Source organism: Polyergus mexicanus, unplaced genomic scaffold (genome assembly GCF_030449975.1).
Source record: "Polyergus mexicanus isolate NDT 795.1 unplaced genomic scaffold, iyPolMexi1.0 SCAF_13, whole genome shotgun sequence".
Taxonomy (NCBI): Eukaryota; Metazoa; Arthropoda; class Insecta; order Hymenoptera; family Formicidae; genus Polyergus; species Polyergus mexicanus.
Genome location: NW_027223333.1, coordinates 3,191,534 through 3,213,808, shown reverse-complemented (window position 1 = coordinate 3,213,808; position 22,275 = coordinate 3,191,534). Strand labels below are relative to the sequence as shown.

Genomic DNA, 22,275 nt, shown 5'->3' with positions numbered 1-22,275 from the left:
TTAAGCCGCCTATGTTTATAGTCGTTTCCCAGTTATATAATCTCGATTTATATAGTCACTTTGTCCAATCAATAGGCTTCGTCTATCGCCATCGCTTATTTCAGCCAGAATAAAATTCAAAGATTAGTATCGATAATCATCATTATTAATCTTTCATCATCTATCAATTGTAACAAAAAGAGCAGAATATCAGAGAACAGCGTATAAAGATCTTAGTTTGCTGAATATAAATCTCTTGCATTTGCATTTATATATCATTATTCAATGAGTTTATGTCGTAAAAAAGATTAACATTGAAGGCAATGAGATAATAAAACAAGGTGTCAAGTCCACGCCAAAAAAATTGTTGTGCTAACAAACGTTGCTAAAGTATACATAGTCGAACAATTAAGTTTCGCGACTCGCTTCGCATTTCTGAACGTTTGATCCATTTGCGTTGCAATTTTGGAGAGTTAATCACAATTCAATACTCAACACACGATGCAAGTTTTAAATTATTTGGTTCAATATAGTTAATGAGATACAGTTACGCAAAGTTGTGTTACATAATTTTGTTTAAATTATCGATGTAATGGAAGAAACGCGCCAACATTAAATTCTGCATTAAATTAGTGAAATTTCCAAGTCTAATCCTTTGAAGCATACTTTTTCAAAATTTGATTCACTTTTTTTTTATGTCATCTATATCTTCAAAACGTTACTCTTATACATAGCTGACTCTCCGTAGGCTTGTTGAATCATTTGTAACGTTTCTGATGGAAAATTTTCTAATTTAACACAGCCCAGTGAGCAATATGTTATCAAAAGAAATTCATAAAGTACTCAAGTTTAAGAGTCGGACTTCCGAAAACACCATCAAAATGATAATATTATGATATCAATAAGTCCTCCAATGCGTCGATTTTAGAGGAAAGAAAGACATCATATAATTGACATCTAAAAGAATTCCACAATCTGACTTCTTTTAAATATCAAAAAAATGTCACCGTTAAGAACCGTTCTATTTGTAGTATCATATTTTTGGACGAGTTTTTTAATTCATCGATTGATCAATCTCATGATGCGCAAGGACAGCAAAGTCCTGGATTTGCTACATTTGTGCATCATGGGATTAATCAATCGATGAATTAAAAAACGCCCTTTACATTTTTTTATTTAAAGAAAAATATAACTCTTAGTATACATTTTTTAATAACATTTTATTAGAACTTTGCAAAATACAACATTTGCTAAATTATTTTTGTATAATAAAAATAACTTTTTATAATACAATCAATTTGATAATAAAATAAAAAATTTGCCATATAATTGCACATAGATTATTATTAACAATGAAATGCTTTATTCTATTTAAAATGAAAAACATTTATAATATTGCATGAAAGAAAAACAAATATAAGCATATACATATACCATATATATACTTTAGTATTGCTAAAAAAAATTCAATTTTATCTTTATAAGAAAAATGTAAGTATATCTTTATGAAAAAATGTAAAGTAAACGAAATAAATCGTTATTACAAAAACTAAATTTGAGTATGCAAACATGCTGCTTGACGTTAAACAATAATGTACGCATTTACATAAATATTTGTGAAAAACAATATATTAAATTGAGCAGCCTTCAATCAAATAATAAAGGAAAATAATAATTAATATCACACAGAATACGTTTTTTCGCCTTAGAAAAAATCTTTTTTAAATATTTTTGAAACTTTTTTCTTCTTCTATTTCTTCTTTTCACTGGCGTGTCTCTTGGAGTTTTGATTAATCCTATCTCCAGCATGCTGAAGCCAATTTTTTATTACGTTTTGGACAGAATGCGAAGAAATTTTTTCTCTAATATCGATGATTACTTCTGAAAAAATTTTGTTACAAAAATTAAATGATAAAGTGATTAAAATAAAATTATTAAAATTATAAATTATAAATTTTGTTATACATTTATTATATATTTTCAGTATAAATATATTTTCTTGCTATTAATGATGAATTTTTATTTTCATAAAAACATAATAACAAAATAAAAAAATAGCATTACATATGTGCGCGCGCGCGTGAGTAATGCTTTTTAATTAAATAATATTAATATATTATTAATTCTGATATATTAAAATAAAATATAAGAAAACATAAATACCGATAATGACGTCAACAAATTTCATACATCTCGTTTCAACAGTTTTTTTCTGTCCTGTCCATGAAAGTTTGTACGCCAAATGATCAGTTAAAGTAAGTTTCAGTGCGTTTCTTACATGTTGTTCTGCATCTTTCCCTCCTACAGTTTTAATTAATTTTTTCTGTAAAAACATGTAATTTTATTATTATACATATATACATTTGTTTTTTAAATTTAATTGTACTTACATATTAGATAAAGTGTACTTACATATTGCAACAAAGATACGGAGTCTTGTATTAATAATTTGTTAAATTTCTCTAGTGCTTCTGGTGTTCCAATTGGTAAGTTTAAATTTGTAGTATTTTTTTGTGAAGAATGTGGGTGTTCATCTAATAATAATTGTTGGATCGTAATTAACAATCGTATAATCTTTTGAATGTCATCGCGACAACCATCTATATTTAACAAAATTTATAATATTTAATACATATGCATATTAATTATATATATATATATATATATATATATATATATATATATAGAGAGAGAGAGAGAGAGAGAGAGAGAGAGAGAGAATCAACTAATATGCACAAAGAAATAATAAAATAAATCTATTTATATATTTTCAAAAGTAAAAAATATAAAGAAAAGTTGTCTAACACAAAAATTTATTGAAAAAAAAACACTAAATACATTTTAAATATATATATAGACTACAATAAAAAAGAATTTTTATGATTGCAATATGCGTGTTTCTTGCAAATATAAAACCCAACTTCTCTGGTAAGCAGAGCAATATAGAAATTGCAATATAGAATAAATATAATAAAATGCCAAAATTATTTTATTTTTCTTATTGAAATACACATTGTACCACTTTATCCTTGATATGTACATTATGATTTGCAATATGTATCACAAAAATATAAACGCTTAAAATTTTAAAATAAATTACTCTTAGGCTATAGGTACTCACTATGACCTGATAAATCCTATCCGATTCTGATGTTAAAACAGGGTTTAAAATGCCCAGACTATGAATAAAAAAAATTTATAATTTTGAAACATGTGCTTTTTGAAGATATAACCTAACTTCTTAGATTGGATATAGACATAACAAAAATATATATGAAAATATTAATCTATTTTATACTCAAATACATATTTAATAATATTTATAATTTAAGAAAAAAAGATTACCTTAAAAACGTTAATATTGAAGAAATGCTATCTTTCTGAAATCCAAAGCACGCAGTGGCACGCAGTTCACACTAGACACGGGGTCTCTAGTTCACACGTACATTTCTTGCGCATGTGTGCAGCGTTCGTAAAATATCTAAAATAGCACGCTTGCTAGAGATTTTAGAGATATCTATGAAGAGATATCATAAAGAGCTCTTCTGAAAGATATCTTAAAAAAGATAACTTACTGATATCATTTCTAAGAAAATTTAATTAAGTCTTTAAAAAGTCCTCTTAAAGAGCTCATCCTCTCAATAATGCTCACTGGGAGAATTTAATGTTGGCGCATTGTCAAGAGTTTCTTCCATTACACCGATTTTTAAACAAAATTTTGTAACACTAATTTGCATGACCGTATCTCATTAACTATTGAACCAAATAATTTAAAACTTGCACCACGTGTTGAATATTGAGTTGTGAATAACCGCCTAAAATGGCAGCACAAATATAGTATTCAACCGCTAGTTCGTTTGTTTACCGCTATACGACACGCGAACTCGTATTTGAGATTTGGTCATGAGAATTATATAAAGCTTGCAAAGAGCAACTGACAGGAAATTACAAATGTAATTATTTTCTATCAGTTCAATTTCTGATGCAATCCCAACATAGGGAATTCAGATATTGGATTGTTTAGAAAATATTACACAACTCAAACCCGGGAGCCAAACCTAAAATATTCATGTACAGCACGAAAGCCTCAAATATTGAAGAACGGTGAATTATTTTTAATATTAGATTTTTAATATTGGCAGTAAATAACAAAACATAATTTTAATTTATATTTGAATTTTAAAATTTGCTCCTTGAAACATACGAAAAATATCCCTAAGAAATTTAATTGGTCAATTTCCTTATGCATAAGGAAATTGACCAATCAAATTCCTTATGGTTATGATTATGCGCTTATGCAAAAGTGCGTGCTCCCCGCTTTACCGCGTCCCGTGTGCAGAAGCCATAACAGATCTCACTGGCTTTTACTAAATACAGTTATTGGACTTGTTTACACCGATATACTTTAATACGTACTAAATACTATACCGACCAATCACAACCATTTTATTCTTTAAGCCGGTTCTACAATAAGTCGTATGTCGTTAATCGTATGGAAATTGACCAATCACAGTCGATAATTCCAAAAAAAATGGATTGTGGTTGGTCAATTTGCTTACGACATACGACTTATTGTAGAACCGGCCTTAGGGAAATGGCTATGATTGGCCAGTGCAAAGCGGCGTCTACAATAGAGATTTTAAGCCTTAAGAAATTGACCAATCACAGTCGAGTATTCTTCTCATACATGACTGTAATTGGTCAATTTCTTAAGACTTAGGGCTTAAAATCTCTATTGTAGACGCCGCATAATACATATTAAAGATACGATGTAAACTAGGCCTATGTATGAACATACGAGCACAACATTCTTATCTCCTGCAAATCAACCTATCCCACGTATTCCACGTATCCTCATATTTCACATGAATATATATGTATATTATATATACAATCACATACATCTTCTATAACGTAGTGAGACAAACTGAAAAATTTTCTAATATATTATTAGAAATAATAGGAATTACGTGCATTATTGTTTTCTCTGTGTGTATATTATACGATTTTTATGATTGTCATTTTATGATTTAGTCGAGATTTATTTTCGACTAAGTATAATATGATAAAACGTGCAATATTGTTTTATATCATCAAATTATTAGGCTATTATGCTTGATGCAATACGTAAACGCGGATTGATGTGATTCGAAAATAATAAAGTCTCAATCCAATATTTGAAGATATTACTTTTTATCACGACCCAATTAATGGTGCGACGAAGTAGTCGCATCAGCGACTTTTGTGTGTTAAGATGAATCTCGGATATAGTAAGAGAATATTCTATTGGCTGTTCCTAATAATTTTACTTTTTCACCTACAAGTAGGTGCAAATTATTTTAGAACTAACAACAAAAGGGATGACCAATGTTTCTGCAAGGTATTTGATGTCATTCTTGATATCTTGTATCGCACCAAAAACAAAATTTATACTTTTTTTGATTTTTTTAGGCATCTTGCTTTTACGTCTAACATTTTTGAAATTATAATAATCTTCTTCTCTTTTTTTTCTTCATATATTTTTCATTATTTGTTTTTCTAATTTATAATAATTAATTTAATTTAATTTATAATAATCTAATTTATAATAATAGTCCTGTTTACTGATATCTTATTAAAGTTACAATTAAAATTTCAGTTAAAAGGATCTATAGACGACTGTACTTGTAATGTAGATACTGTGGACTATTTTAACAATATGAGAATATATCCGAGAATTCAAAGTCTTCTAGGCAGAGATTATTTTAGGTTTTACAAGGTAAACTTGAACCAGAATTGTCCATTCTGGGCAGACGATAGCAAATGTGCTATTCGTTATTGTCATGTGCTGCCCTGTCAAGATGTAAGTTCTCTTTTTTTTATATACAAAATGCTATTTTTTAAATATCAATGATCTTAATTTTTTATTTTCTGCACTTACTCTATTGTAGAATGATATCCCAGAAGGTTTAAAGGGAGAGATTCCAAGAGATATTCATATTAATGAAAGTCCAGTAGATAAATATAGATCAGATGCACAAATTACTTATTGCAGACATAGCTCTAGAGATCATAATATGGAACTCGGTTTCTTAAACACAACAATTAGGTAATTAAAAAATATATTTAATGCCGAGTAAAAGTCCAAAATAAAATATAAATCTTATTATAGTTCAGAAAATTACAAAGAATTTGAACGATGGCAGCGGCATGATGATGCGCAAGATAATTTTTGTGTAAAAGAGTCTAGTCAAGGGGAATATGTGGATCTTTTACTTAATCCTGAGAGATATACAGGATATAAAGGAGTCAGTGCACGCAGAATATGGCGAAGTATATACATGGAAAATTGTTTTAGGTATACAATTATAGTTATGCTAAGTGTTATCTGTATTTTTTATCTTGCTATCAAATTTATATAGTTTAGTATAATAAATTATTGTTTGCAGACCTGAAAACTCACCTCACATTTTTATACAATCTTCTAAGATAAATAGTAAGTCTTACCATCTTCATTCTTTTTAAATCTTATATGAATGCTTATGAAATAGCTGTCTGTATATTTTTCTTAGGTTTGTTCTTATAATAAAACTTCTTTACAAATATTATTTACATTATTTGTAAAATACAGCTTTAATTGATCTGAAAAGAAGATATGAAAAAGTTACAGTTATATGTATTAAATCAAACTTTTGCATATTTATTTTTTTCAATATAGATATATGCATTATGTTTCAGGAATGTGTTTAGAGAAACGAGTTTTTTACCGAGTTATATCTGGCTTGCATGCTAGCATTAATATACATTTATGTTCAAAATATTTGTTAGCCCTTCAAGATGGCTTGCAAGTCTCGTCTGATAATCAATGGGGTCCTAATTTGGAAGAGTTACAAAGAAGATTTTCTTCTGAAACAACAGGTGATGAAGGTCCAAACTGGCTTAAGAATTTATATTTCACTTTTTTACTTGAATTAAGAGCTCTGGCTAAAGCTGCACCTTATTTAGAAAGAGAAGAATACTATACAGGTAATGAAATGGATGATGAAGATACAAGATTAGCCATGAATGATATATTGAATGTTATTAAGTAAGTATTCTATGCAAGAATATTTTAATTGTTACAATACATATACAATTATAATGAAATGAATGTGATTGTTATATATTGCAGATCATTCCCAGAACATTTTAATGAAACTGTTATGTTCACTGGTGGAACAGAAGCACAATTGTTGAAAGAAGAATTTAGACAACATTTCAGAAATATTTCACGTATTATGGATTGTGTGGGATGTGATAAATGTAAGCTATGGGGTAAATTGCAAATTCATGGCCTGGGTACTGCGTTAAAGATATTATTCTCAGGAAAATTTGATAGATGGAAACCAACACTTAATAATCTTAATCGAAAGTCGTTTTTCCTAGAAAGAAGTGAGATTGTTGCTTTGGTGAATGCTTTTGGAAGGTAGATTTCATTTTTAATATTTATTATAGAGGATGTCTACTTTGAAAAAATATGGAAAACCTGGTATTCTTAGGAATTTTTTTTTTTTTTGTACCTGAAAAGATCAAAAATCTCTCGTGAAATTTTATTGGGAATTTGGGAATTCGTCTTTTTTTTCAGTACATTTCCAAATTTAGCGTTTGAAACATAAGTGACTATAATTTATTTTACGGAGTTGCACCAAAAAAATTTTTTAAATGTTCTCTTTATCTGGAACTTTGAACAAAAATACCTGGAAGATCAGGGAATTTTTTTACAAGATTTGAGTAGACACCCTGCTATAGAAAAATTAATCTAGTTTATTGATAATGTTCTCAATTCTTACAGGCTATCAGAAAGTATTTTTGAGTTGGACAGGTTTCGCAGGATGATGAGATAACATATAGTATCAGCTTATAATTAAAAACTTTTCAATATCATTGAAAAACATCACATAAAGACATCACTCAGATTTTCTACCTTGTTTTAGCTTGCTTTATTTGTAGAAAATGAATTTTGTTGTATTAATCTTATTGAATGCATATTTGTATTAGTATAAGTGTTTTGGATATTATATATTTACGTAACTAAGGAATTAATAATAGAGTCGGTCGGAATTTTTTATCGAGTTTTATCCTTTTTAAAGGACAAGGTGAAGAGAATTTATTATTATATTGGGATCATTTATTCAATTATATCAATATAATTTTGTAACTATATAAATGCCAGTTTACATGTTAGCTCTAATTAGATTTGTAAATATTTCTTCCAATGCTATGTGAAAGCTATGTATATACATATATACACATATAATATATGAGGGGAAGTCAGAAAAAAAGATTTTTAATTCGTTTACTGTTTTACCTTTTTATTTTTATTAAAGTAGTTAAATCTCTCAAATATACATATATCTTTACATTATCTTTTCACATAGTTGCCTTCTCTGTTGAGGTTGTATTTGTCTAGATCGTAGATCTATATCAAAATTCTATCGACAAAAAATGGGGTCCTGTTGAAAAATAGTGTATAAGGATGTATATGTTTGAGAGATGTAAGTATTTCTCAACAAAGTTATATAAAGTATTAAAAAAAAATAAACAAGTTGGGAACCTTATTTTCTGACTTATCTCTTACTTTCTGACTCCTCTCGTATGTATGTTAAGAGACCAATTACACCAGTGTTTATTTATGCAAGTCGATAACCAAGTGTATTCTTCTTATATCAATGAATAGGATAATAATATACGAAGAGAAAATAAAGAAAAAAATCATTAAGCTACTTAACTGAAGGAAAAAATCATTGGTATGATTACACATACATACACACATACATACGATACAGATATATGTGAAAAAATGTAATTAGACATATTTAGTAAGAAGTTGTTCTCTGAATTGATATTTTCTTCCGATTTATATGGTAATTTTTTTATTCCATCTGTGATAAATATTTTATCTACTATTTATATAAATTAAAAATTTATGTATATTATATTTTATGAAAGTGGGGTTTTATTTACAATACGATACATATATTTTTATAATCAATATGAAAAAATTTTATTCATAGTAATAGTTTATTTTTCATAAAGACAAACATTTGTAAGTATATAAATATTTATAAATACAATTTCTTTTATATATATGGTTGGTAACAATCAGAGTTGTATTTAAGTTTATAATTATATGTATGTAAATTTTATTTGTATTATTGGAATATAGCTTGCGATATGTCAAATCTATGTTTAATAGAAAAATTCATCTATATATATATATATATATATATGTGTGCTGGGACATCCTATATGTGTATGTATATATATATATATATATATATATATATATATATATATATATATATATTTTACTCCGTTCAGCGAGAGAATGATCTCGGGTCAGATGAAAACTTGGCCATTTCGCGCAGATCTCCCCCCAAAAAATCCGTATCTACGTATACGGTATTGAGTACCTCGCTATGTTTTCCCCACTTTATCCGCCTATGCACAGACCGAGGTCATTCTCTCGCCGGGCTGTGTTCTGATTCCCCACCCGGGTGCATCCGATATTATAATATACGTGATATATACTATAATATCAGATGCACCCGGATGGTGAATCGGAGCACAGCACTGGACGGAGTATATATATATGTACAGGATGGCCCAGCATATATGTATGTATATACTCCGTCCAAAGAGAGAATGACTTCGGTCCGCACATAAGCAGGCAAAGTGGGGAAAACATGGCGAGATACTCAATACTGTATAATCATAGCCGTATACGTAGATACAGCTTCTGTGGGTGGAGATCTGCGCGCGAGACAAGTTTTCGTCCGATCGAGATCATTCTCTCTTTGGACGGAGTATAGATGAATTTTTCTATTAAACATAGATTTGACATATCGTATTATAGATAGAGAATTTGCGGACACAGAATGCATAGCGTGATTGCCCATGCCAAAAGAAGTAACTTTTTTTTTATATATTTTCATACATATATATACAGGGTATCCGGCGTCAATCGCATCACTGGTCGTGTGCAGGTAAAGCAAATGAAATCGAGAAGAAAAGTCTTACCATTTTTTTCTTTAATACTTAATAAAAGAGTTATTATTGAGTAAAGTCTGGCTAATCTGCGTTCAGCTAAAGGTCGGCACAGATTAGTCAGACTTTATTCAATAATAACTCTTTTATTAAGTGTTATAGAAAAAAATGGTAAAAGATTTTTCTTCTCGATTTCGTCTGCTCTACACGACCAGTGATGCGATTGACGCCGGACACCCTGTATATATATATATATGTGTATATATAATATATGTTCTTATTTTATATATGTTCCTCTTCAATTGTAATCGATGCAATTTAAAAATATATAATTTATTCAATATTCAAAATAATCATTTATTCAGGCATATCATTATAAAAATTTTATATAATAAAAAAATATATATATTTTATGAAAACACATTGTTTCACTATTATAACCAGAATTTAAAGGAAGAAAAATTGTGTAACATCTCAAAATATATCTCAGAGATTATATACTTCATGTCTATATAGGCTGCCTTCCGATATTCACTGCCAATACAGAAAATCTATAGTTACGTCACACACGCGCGTATACTATAGATTTTCAATACTGGCAGTAAATATCGGAACGCAGCCATAGTATATGTATAGAGAGAGGAAATTTCATAGCAATTGTTTTAAATTCTTAATGGATGCCAAATTTCATATAGCAATGGGGAGGTCAAACCTGTGTAATTCTATATATAAGACTATTAACATTAAAAAGTATTTGTTTTAAAATTAAAAATTTCAATAAATATTAAAATAAATTATAACAGAATCTTAGACACGACATAGAGCAGGGTTGGGAAGTAACGCGTTATTACTTTTTACGATAACTGTAACGGCGTTACAAATTTTGTTTGTAACGGAAAAAGTAATTTCATTACATTTTTCGGTAACGAGTAACAAATTTAAGTTACTTTTATCGTTACTTTTTTCGAATTTACTCGGTATAATTTTTATACGAAGAAACATATTAATGAGAGTGTTGGAATGCAGCATTACATGAAAACCACTGAAAGCTCATTTGTTTTTTTCTACTTTATAAGACAATGCTTAAAAATTTTTAGTGCTTAATTTGATCTTGTATTAAAAAAAATTGTATATAAAGTTTGTGTTATATATAAAGAAACTAACGGAAATTATAACGACTTGTTATTTTTGGAGTAACGATAACGAGTTACTTTTTAAAATTGGTAACGAGTAACGGTAACGAATTACTTTTTAGAAAAAAAAAACGGTAACGATAATGAATTACTTTTATAAAGCAACTTTTCCTGACATAGAGACAAGCAGAAGAAAGTTCTTCTTATAAATTTTGCATTGAAATGATTTGGAAAAGAAATATTTGATAAAAAAAAATCCATTATTCTTATATATCAAACATACAAATAAACTATATTTGTTCATATAAAAATATGAATGTATATCACAATACTTATATGAAATATCTCATATCTAATTAGTCGAAAAATTTTTGGTGAGTTATGTTGAGTTTTTGTTGTTTCTCGGATGATTATACTGCTTGACGATACGTGGTTTGAAGCGATCGTGAAGTACATGTGTACGATTCAAGACATAAACTGCAGCTTGAAGGCCACCTACATTTACACCAACCGTTTTTGTCACCCAAAATAAATCGCCAGTTGCCTGCAAAGCCTAAAATAAATAATGCAGTAATATAGTTTAATATTTTACCTTTTTAAATTTAATTCTCACTTATTATAATTCCTTACTTCTTTAAAGCTATATCTATCATATGTAAGCAAAACCAATCGTCCATATGATAATTTTACTACTCGTCCGAGTTCCAGCAAAAAATGCTTGTAAAGAGTTTTGTTGTTCGACTTATTCCCACTTCTTTTACCAAAGGGCTACAGATTATTAAGAAAGAAAATTTTATTATTCTTAAAAAAAATAAAATAAAATAAAAATAAAAATATTTATAAATTGAATAAAAATTTCAAAAATTAATTTTTATACCATATCAGTAACAATGATATCAATAAAAGAATCCTTGAATGGTAATTTTGAAGCAATCCATTGTATAAGATCTATTTTGCAACCAGCTGTAGAGGCATTCATATTAAATTTTGTTCTGTCCACAGCTCTGGAATCATTGTCGCCACATAAGACATACGAGCATGGATAAGCTAATGTTGCCTGAAATTTGTACATAATGATTTCTTGTTTGTTAATGAATATCAATAAACTATTAAAGCTACAGTTCAACTAAACTCTAATTAATTAAAAAAAAAATCACATACAGCAGTTACTTTATCAAGTAATATCTACATTCTCTTAATATAAAAAAAGAAATTATTGACATTATGTTTAACATATGTACAGAAAGATTAAATCAAGAATGATAAATTAGTTAGAAAATTTTATAGACATTTCTAAAAACAAATAAATTAATCTCTGATTGATTGGAGTTTAGTCAAAGCAGTTTCTAATCTATTATTGTGTAAATACATACTTCCACAGGAATAGAACCTCCTCCACACATAGGATCTATTATTATGTCTCCTGGCTTTGGATTTGCCAATCTTAGCAAGTTATAACATATAGTTGATCTGAGGGTAGTTGGCCCAAAACTTGCAATATTTCTGCGATGCTTGGATTCATGTGTTACACGTAAATGCGTTATCAATAAATCTAAAATATTTAAATATAATTGGTCACACCACAACATTTAGTCTATCATTATCAATATATAATTCGTGCTGTTAAGAAACTTAATGTTTAAATTTCCATTTGAAGTTCTTCTAATTTTATCTGTTTTTTAATTTATCGTACCATCTATTAATTTGCAGACAACTTCTAAATGGTACTTTGTTAAATCGACTACCCAGTGATACTTGTCCTGCACTACTTCTCCAGTAATCCTAGCAATATCCTTAGACTCAAACACATGTTTACCAGTTCTCTCGCATGTTACTCTATATCTAAGTATATCACTTTCCTTAGATTCAAAAGGATCTTGACCTCTTTTTTTCCTTTTATTTTCTATTTCTTTTTTTTCCAATACATCCTGTTTTGATGGCTCATGTTCTTCCTTTTCTTCATTATGTATCTCCAATGCTTCTGTTTTGGTTACAAAAACTTGCTCTTTAAATATGGTGTACTCTTCAATTGTTGGATAAAGCTTCCCCATGAATCTTGTTGCATATTTCCACGCATCAAGAGTTTTCTTCCATCTTTTATCTAAGTTTAAGACTACATAATTATGTATAGATTTTAAATCTGTTTCTTTGTCATTGGTAAAAGAAAGTCTTCCTATATCAACTACTATGAATATGTTATCTATCGATCTCATTTGCTGAACCTATAATATGGCAAAGAATAATATAAAATATACATCATGCACATAATAATTAACCAAACATGAAAATATTTAATATATATATATGTATAAAATCTGTAAAAGAAAAAAAATACTTTTGGGAACTGGTCCCAGTCTATATTGAAATAGATTCTTCCACGTTGCTTAACCACCTGTACATCTTTGCCCAATTTTTCCTTGCATTCGTCAATTGCTTCCCATTCAAAACCTATTATCAATCAAATAATGTATTCTAAATTATATAAATTAAATTTAATTCTTTGAGGATACCAAACATATATATATATATGTTTGGAAATTTTTTTCAAAAGACAGCAAGTATATATACATATATGTGTGTGTATGTGTGTGTGTGTGTTTTTAAATTTAATCGATAGATGTTTTTCACTCATTTTCCTCCTAAAATTTAAAATTTTCTAAAAATAGAATCAGTTTGATGATTTCAGAGTCTTGATTGGTCAGAGAAATTATCAATCAATCTGAGCCTAATAAAAATTAAAAAAAAAAAAAAGAAAAAACCAGAAAATATGTCGCTTACAACTAACTAGAGAGAAAGAAAAGATCAAGTATGAATGTAGAAGTCAAGGTATAAACGTATAGTGTGATACTGTGATGTCTCTGTGTAACTAATTGCTTCAAGAAATATCATACTTTAACTCATTTTTAATCCAAAACCATGCTTGTTTTCATTAAATAAATATTTTTTATGAATTTTGCAAAAATCCGATTAAAAAAAAAAAAAAGATAACTGTCCTCAAAGAGCTTAAACACACGTGTCAATTTCTTTTTGATTTACAGTTTATATAAACAATTCTGTACCTGTGTCCACAGTGGTTCCAATCATAAAAATGTTATCATTACACACGTCATTAGACTCTGAAAAGAGTTTTTCTAAAGAATTATGGTCACTCATAATGAGATCCTTTTCCTGTATAATTGGTCCTTCTCAGAGGCTGCGGTCGAAAAGATGCTAGAAATGCTTCGAAGCGTTTGATTGACGAATCAGGGCAAAGAGAGTAAAGATTTCTTTATTCTAATTGGTTAATGCAATGCTTCGAAGCATCTTTAGCGTCTTCTAGACCGCAGCCAAAGAAACGACAATGCAAGCGTACCGCTTGCTGATTGGCTGACCGCTACGGGCCCGTTTCACTTAACGACCGCAACGCTCACGTATCATTTCATCTTTATTATTCACCGAAAGTTAAACAAAGACAGATAATGCTCGCAAGCGTTGCGGTCGTTAAATGAACGCGTTCTATGTTGGCGGTTAGTTTGCACGTAGTGAATCCTATGTGCAAACTAATCGCAACCGGCGTATCGTAAGTGAGAAAAAAGTATATTTGTAATATTATTTAAGAAAAAAACATTTTGAATATTTCTGAGACATTTTTAAGACATTTTAGATTACACATGGACAGTTGCGGGCCCAACATGGCGATCATGGGAAGCATGGAGGGGGCAACGATGTCGCATCACTGATTATGTAGGACTCTAGTCAGAAAGTTCAGAAAGATAGTCGGAAAGTTCACGGTTTTTCGTGCTTGCGTGATGAAACGAATTTTATCAGATGTCACTCAGAACTCATTGTCAGTCGAGTGGATGTTTCATTGCAATAAAGGCAGGGTTGGGAAAGTTACTTTATAAAAGTAACTCGTTACCGTTACCGTTATTTTTTCGAAAAAGTAACTCGTTACCGTTACTCGTTACTAATTTTAAAAAGTAACTCGTTACCGTTACAGTTACTAAAAAGTAACGAGTCGTTACAATTTCTGTTACTTTTTTACAATACAAACTAATAAATTATTTTGCATAAGAAAAACTTTTAAAAAATTGTAAGCAAGATTTCATTCAAAGTTTATTACAAAATAAATGATTAAATTTTATCGAAATTCTTTATTAATTTTTAATAAAATTTGTTGCTCCATAGTATCATCATTTAAATGCCCTCTTTGTGGTGTTAATACAGAGCCACCGATGCTAAACATTCTTTCTACAGATGCACTGCTTGGTAGAGCTGTATTATATTTAATAAAAAGTTTTTTAAGTTTTGGATAGTCGTTTAACATTTCTATATTACAATTATTTGATTTTAAAAACCGTTGCAATTCTTCTTGTTCAGATTCATTTTGCACCGTTTTTTGCTCAAAAATGAAAAAATCATCGTGATCGTCAGATTTTCCAGCTTTTGAAGAATTTTCAGTCGATCGGATTCCCAATAAATCCTCCAAGTAATTTTCAGCACGTTTTCTTTTTTCTCCGGTTAACCAGTTTAACTTAAATTTTGGATGTAAACATGCTGCTGTTATTAATTCTTTTGTTTCAAATATTGTAAGAAATCTAAAATCAAATATAGTAAATTAAGCGACATTGTTTGTTTTATTGAAATTAATACTTTTGAATCAATAGTTTAAAATAAAATAATATTTTTCAATTAAATCCTTATTTAAAATAAAATAACATATGTATTAATCAAATTAATAAGTTACCTTCTATTTAAACCTTGCTGAATAGCTTCAACTAATGAATGGCAATCTATAAGGTCAGATTTATTGAGATTTTCTAATTTTCGTTGCAAGGTACTTAGAACTGGTAGTAAATGAGAGCTCTGCTTTTCCGAAAAGATAAAGCTCTCATTGGATATCGCGCGTCGCGTCATCGCACTGGTCTGCAAGAGCCATAAGTTGATCAATCACATTCAAGCATTTTTACAACATAATAAGAATGCTAATTGGTCGATTTGCTTACGGCTTTACGGTTAAGATAAAAATTTTATCACGCACAATAGCAAGAATAATATCTTAAATAAATCAAAAAATTTGAAAAAAGTAACAATAAAAGTAACTGTTAAATTCGTTACTCGTTACCGAAAAATGTAACGAAGTTACTTTTTCCGTTACAAATAAAATTTGTAACGCCATTACCGTTACAGTTACCGAAAAAAAGTAACTGTAACGGTAACGGCGTTACAAGTAACGCGTTTCTTCCCAACCCTGAATAAAGGATATCGTTGCGACCGTATATGAGCTCTGTAAAGGGCCATCTACTAATGGCAATAACAAGACTGTAGGAGTAGGAGAGTATACTGTTTTTAGTGACGTAAAGGCCGGGAGTAACGAAATGGGCAATTCCCATTTGCTCTTAAAACCAACTCTTAAAATCTTACTCCTCATTCTGTACTGCCATTGTAGAATGCCCTATGCCCGTATCAGACTACGTATTGAAGATTGAGATTCAAGATTCAAGATTGAAATTTGACCAATCAGAATAAATAAATTTTAGTCCTTTTTTGTTCTGATTAGTCAAATTCCAATCTTTAACCTTTAATCTTCAATCTTCGATCCGTAGTCTGATACGAGCTTTAGATCCCTCATGGAAAAGAAATGCATATGTAATATTAAAATAGAGTTATGCATGTTTATATAACATATAGTATTTAATATATCTTATATATATTATATATTAGCATAACACATAATAGCATATATAAAATATATATATATATATATAATTTATAAAGATTTTCTAAAAAAAGTCACTCTCTGTACAGGATCAAAGTACAGGGGCCCGATTTTTGAATTTATTCGCAAGAGAAACGCATGCGCAAATTCCATTCTTATGAGAAATCTATACAAGTTGATTAGCTAAAAGTTATGCAATAGCCAATCAACTTGCAATTTTTCTGTAAAGGTACCATTACATGGCAGCATCGAGCATCGAGTGTCGAGCATCTGCATCTACACAGAAATCATTGCGCAGGAATCTGAATGAGAGAGATTCCAGCTTCTTGCTGCTAATAGCATGATGAATGATATGAATTCGGTCGAGATAAAAGAAATTATGTTCTCCCATACAGCACTGAAGCTTGCAACAACATTGCTGCAACATTGTAATATTGCATATTGCAGTTTAATGTTGTAGAAATATTGCAAAGACATTATTTTACAATATAACTTTAGCAATGTTATAGCAACATTCCGAAAATATTACAAAAAAAGTATTCAATAATCGCTAGTTCATTTGTTTACCACTAAGCGGCGCATGTTGCGCTATCTATTCCACATTTAATTAATCATGATGATTATATATATATAAAGTTTACAAAGAGCGGTTAGTAAGATTAAAAAGATATAATAACTATTTTTGTTAATTTAAGTCGTATAATATGACCCTAATACAGGGGCTCAGACATTGGACTAAGAATTCTTTTAATAGTTTCCATTCTTATATAAAATCAAAAATTTGATAATAATTTTCTAATATGCAAGATATTTCAGATTTTAATAAATAAATTTTGAGATTATATATAGAGACAAGAAAGATGTGAAAAAACTCGTTGTATGCGTAAATTCACCACAATCTTTTTGCATCCGGATATCTGAATATTTCGGATACAAAGAAATTGTGAATTTACGCAATTGCAAATTGAGTTTTTTTTTATTTCTCTTAGATATTCTTTGTCACTGAAGGAAGTCGAATGTGTACTGAAAAATTTACATTTTATAATTTCGTTATTATTATAATACAGAAAAACTATATACACGCTAGATCCTGACTCTTATAGGCCTAATTTCTTATTATTTTTTTCATATGTTAAGGATATAATGTCGATAAATATACATAAAGCATTTTATTGCATATATAATATATATATATTATATTGCTACGTTGCTGCAATATTATATTGCAATATTTCTGTAGGCGGACATTTTACTGTTGCTGCAATATCATAACAACGTTGTAGTAACATTTCGCAATGTTTCTGCAATATTGCAATCTTGCAGAAAAATGTTGCTGCAATGTTATTGCAATCTTGCGGTGCTGTATGGGCTGATACACATTTTACTAATACTGAAAATTGATATTTATTTACATTATACACAATAGATATTATTATTAAACAAAAAATATATAAAACGTTACTATCCCCTAGCAGAATATTAGAATCTAATCAAGGATTAAGGGATGTAATTCTCATAATTTTTTTTCTGCACATTTATAACATACTGCTCCTTTAAATCATTTTCTACTTTTAACAATAGTTTTTCAAACTGTGTCATTTTGTCATTTGTGAATCCCTTTTTGTGTCTTTTATTTATTTGAATATTTCAACCATCTAAAATAAATCTCTTACTGTTTTGTATTTTTATTTTATTTTAATTTATACACTGCCAGAGTAGTAACGTTTTATAATATATTTTTGATTAATAATAATAACACACACACACACACACACACACACATATCTGTTATATAATAAAATAAACGAAATAAATATAATTCTGGGCAACAATATTCCACGCAAATGCTTAACGCTCGACGCTACCATGTAAAGGCACCTTAACGTATGCACGAGAAAGCGTTTCTGGGTCTCGAGAACAATACTGCGCATGCATTGAAAAGTACACGACTAGGGCTGCGGTCGAAAAGACGCTAGAAAGGCTTCGAAGCGTTTGGTTGACCAATCAGGACACAAAGAATAAAGATTTCTTTGTTCTGATTGGTTAATGCAACTCCTCGAATCATTTCTAGCATCTTCCCGATAGCAGCCTAGAGTTATTGAATGTCCACGAGGTCTTTGAAAGAATTAAGAGAGGATAAATTAAAGTGGATATAATTACGCTACAATTTTAATTAGAAAAGTGCCATGAAAATAAAAAATAATTTACGAAAAAATCCTTTAAGTCGACCTAAGGAGAAGATTGACAAGACAAACAATAAAGCCCAAGATGAATTAGGCACCTCGGCAAGTAAAACATCTCAAGAGGTTTTGCTGCCTTCTGATGATAATTTTAATCATATTAAATGCAAAGCTGTGAGATATAAAAAATGCCAACAACTAATGAAGGAGAAGCTGAAGGCGAAGAAAGAGGCGAAAAAGGCGAGAATACAAGAAGGTGTTCCAAAACAAGTGCCGCACACCATAGAGAGCCTGCGAGAGAAGGATGAGACTATGATTGTATCTAATGATTTGAATGATGAGGCGAATCAAGAACTTAAAATCGAATGTGAGCATGATGAATTTGCTGCCTACTATAGACAGGATTATGAGCCCAAAGTTCTCATTACATATGCCGACAATCCAAATAGAAAGACGAGGATTTTTGGCAGAGAGCTCACAAGGATAATACCAAACTCTCTTTCGCTATATAGGAATCGTTCTGGCGTTAAGAAGATAGTGAAAAGCGCTAGTACCAGAAATTTTACAGATATAATAATTGTTAACGAAGATCAATGCAAACCAAGTATCCTTATAAAATTATATGATATTAATATTCTAATATGTAAAGTAATTTTTATAGGAATATAAGCTAATATTTACTATATGACAAACTTTGTCAGATAACTGATAACAGATAAACTGATAGACAATTATTAGAGACTTTAGAAATTTTTTAGAAATCTGCAAAAATGATTTATTTAATTGTTTATTTGCAAAAATTTGATAAGTTCTTTATGTGTTATATAAAATAGAAAATGTCAGATATAATTTAAGTTTTTATTTTTAAAGACTTCCTTACATATTTGTTAGATGGAATGTTAGTCATTCACTTGCCAGACGGTCCTACTGCACACTTCAAGCTCAGTAATGTCAAAATAACAACAGAATTGAGGCGTAGCCACAAGGAAATCACGGAACATAGGCCAGAAGTTATTTTAAATAACTTTACTACACGTTTAGGATTCACAATTGGTAGAATGCTGGGAGCATTGTTTCATTATCAGCCAGAATTTAAAGGAAGAAGAGCTGTGACATTTCATAATCAGAGAGATTACATATTTTTCAGACATCATAGGTAATTTTATAGCAAGTATTTTTAATTCTTAGAGAATGCCATAAATTTCTTAATAATATTGAGTCAGATTTATGTAATCGTGTAAGAAGTTTATTAAAATTCAAGAATTTATAAAAAAAAATTTTCTCAAATAACACTAATTTTGTACATATATGTTAAATTGTATATATATGTGTAAGCATTGCTTATATTTTATTATTAATTACATTTTTTATACCATAAGATTTAAAAGAACTTTGTGATATTTGTGATGGAGATTAATATTAATAAATTTTATTGTATAATTTAATATGAACCAACACCATTTGCAGGTACGAATTTAATCTCAAGACGGGAAAACCGAGATTACGAGAATTGGGCCCACGATTTACTTTGAAGTTAAGATCATTGCAACATGGAACGTTTGATAGTAAATACGGCGATTACGAGTGGATTATACAAGGTCGCAGACATGATATGGAGACAAGCAGAAGAAAATTCTTCTTGTGAACTTTGTATGTTGAAATTATTTGGAAGGGAAATAGTTTGTCCAAAAAATTGATCACGCTTATATGTAAAACAAATAAACTTTAATAATCTTTTTTATATAAAAATATGAATATATATACCATATACAGAGTATATCCTAAAAAGTGGGAAGTATTGCAATGAGAAATCCAGGACACAAAAATAAGAGAAAAAATTCATACAAACATATGTCCGTGTTTTCAAGTTATAGCTTGTTTTATTTTTCAACAGAATTAAGATAATTACGTTTTCGCATACAAAAGTCTGACTACATTATCGTGGGCTAATCTATACATGAGATGTATGTCTGCCATTTCATTGTTTGACCAAACCATAGTTTTCACTTAAACGTACTTCTATCGTTAATAGTACTAACGTACGGCACGAATACTTTACCTTCACTGAATACAAGATATGAACCGTATCACTTACAACACAAATAATACGCATTTATGTTTACAAATTAATAAGATCTTATGTCCTTTAAATCTTGTATATAAACAGCAAACCGATATCCAAGTATGCTATCTTAACTCTATTGGAAAATAAAACAAGCTATAATTTGAAAACAAAGTCATCGAATATATGTTTATATGAACTTTTTCTCTTATTTTTGTGTCCTGAATCCCCCATTGCAATACTTTCCACTTTTTAGGATACACCTTGTATATATCAAGCCGATCAGGCTTCAATGAAACGCATACTCGTTCTTTACCAATCTGCGATTGGCAACAGATGGGAGTAAAAATAACATTTATGAAAATATATATGTCAATTTTTTGTTATCTCTCGAATAATTGTAATGCTTGGCAACTCGCGTTTTAAAGCGATCGTGAAATATATTTATGCAAAATATAAGTTCTAATTTACAGTTTTTTTTTTTTTTTATTTACATCGTTATCGTTTTCATCTCTCAGAATCATTATCTGCTTACAACATTTAAAATAAATTATGTTATTATAGAATTTATCTCAAGAGAGACTACAATAAAATATTTTACTTTAATTCTAAGAATAAAACATTTTATTCATAATTTAATCTAAAATAATTTATGTACTAAAATACATATGTTACTTAAAGTAAATTTTATTTTATTTTAATAATTTTTTAATATTTAACTTTATTTAAGTTTCGCATATATAAGGTGTCTAATAATCGCCTCACCCGTAATGTGCAGATAGAGTGGGTTAAACCGAGTAGGAAAGTCCTTTACCATTTTGCAATTTTTGTAATAATTTGAGAAATTAATTAAAAAAGATCTACCAATTCGCGCGACTATAAGCGCACAGCGAGGAGACAATCCAAAAGTAGGCGCGCGACAAAATTTTGGGAGAAGCGGCTCTACAAATAACAACCATAGATATAATATATCTAGACCGAGTATTAAGGAGTGGGGATCTCAAATATTAGACAAAGGTAGCATGCTTTGTATCACTCTTTGACTATATATCTATGGACTCCTAATGATCCCCACTTTTCCTATTTAAGAGGACGTTCTGTTTTACTGACCATAATAATTATATATATCGATTTGCTTAATATAAAAATTTTGAAGTTTGTATGTACAAAATAAGATAGGTCTCCACTCGGAAATGCATGAAAGAATATATAAGCATT

At 29.3% G+C, this 22,275-nt stretch overlaps 3 protein-coding genes and 1 long non-coding RNA gene across 6 annotated transcripts; 2 read left to right on the top strand and 2 right to left on the bottom strand.

The window, feature by feature from the left end:
- Nucleotides 1–1,180: 1,180 nt before the first annotated feature.
- LOC138938568 (uncharacterized) lies at nt 1,181–3,480 on the bottom strand. 2 transcript variants are annotated; one of them, XR_011447728.1, is made up of 5 exons: nt 3,325–3,480; nt 3,101–3,158; nt 2,392–2,579; nt 2,143–2,302; nt 1,181–1,860 (listed from the first exon to the last, which is right to left on the bottom strand). It is a non-coding gene; the product is annotated as an uncharacterized lncRNA (long non-coding RNA). The 2 variants fall into 2 exon arrangements; XR_011447729.1 differs by lacking the exon at nt 3,101–3,158 and having other exon boundaries at nt 3,325–3,474.
- Nucleotides 3,481–4,902: 1,422 nt separating this feature from the next.
- Ero1l (endoplasmic reticulum oxidoreductin-1-like protein) lies at nt 4,903–8,962 on the top strand. 2 transcript variants are annotated; one of them, XM_070305685.1, is made up of 9 exons: nt 4,903–5,359; nt 5,618–5,821; nt 5,910–6,067; nt 6,131–6,316; nt 6,408–6,454; nt 6,697–6,876; nt 6,964–7,045; nt 7,130–7,423; nt 7,790–8,962. In XM_070305685.1, exons 1-9 carry the CDS (start codon nt 5,234–5,236, stop codon nt 7,839–7,841), a joined length of 1,329 nt encoding a protein of 442 aa, XP_070161786.1. In that variant the 5' UTR covers nt 4,903–5,233; the 3' UTR covers nt 7,842–8,962. The 2 variants fall into 2 exon arrangements, with proteins under 2 accessions (XP_070161786.1, XP_070161785.1); XM_070305684.1 differs by having other exon boundaries at nt 6,697–7,045.
- A 2,367-nt stretch (nt 8,963–11,329) lies between these two features.
- LOC138938856 (tRNA (guanine(6)-N2)-methyltransferase THUMP3) lies at nt 11,330–14,326 on the bottom strand. The gene is made up of 7 exons (XM_070306200.1): nt 14,177–14,326; nt 13,453–13,565; nt 12,811–13,339; nt 12,491–12,669; nt 11,995–12,174; nt 11,748–11,885; nt 11,330–11,670 (listed from the first exon to the last, which is right to left on the bottom strand). Exons 1-7 carry the CDS (start codon nt 14,268–14,270, stop codon nt 11,497–11,499), a joined length of 1,407 nt encoding a protein of 468 aa, XP_070162301.1. The 5' UTR covers nt 14,271–14,326; the 3' UTR covers nt 11,330–11,496.
- A 4,544-nt stretch (nt 14,327–18,870) lies between these two features.
- Nucleotides 18,871–21,669, top strand: LOC138938645 (probable ribosome production factor 1). The gene is made up of 3 exons (XM_070305807.1): nt 18,871–19,599; nt 19,887–20,151; nt 20,463–21,669. The coding sequence occupies exons 1-3, from the start codon at nt 19,002–19,004 to the stop codon at nt 20,638–20,640; spliced, it is 1,041 nt and encodes a 346-aa protein (XP_070161908.1). The 5' UTR covers nt 18,871–19,001; the 3' UTR covers nt 20,641–21,669.
- The last annotated feature ends 606 nt before the right edge of the window (nt 21,670–22,275 follow it).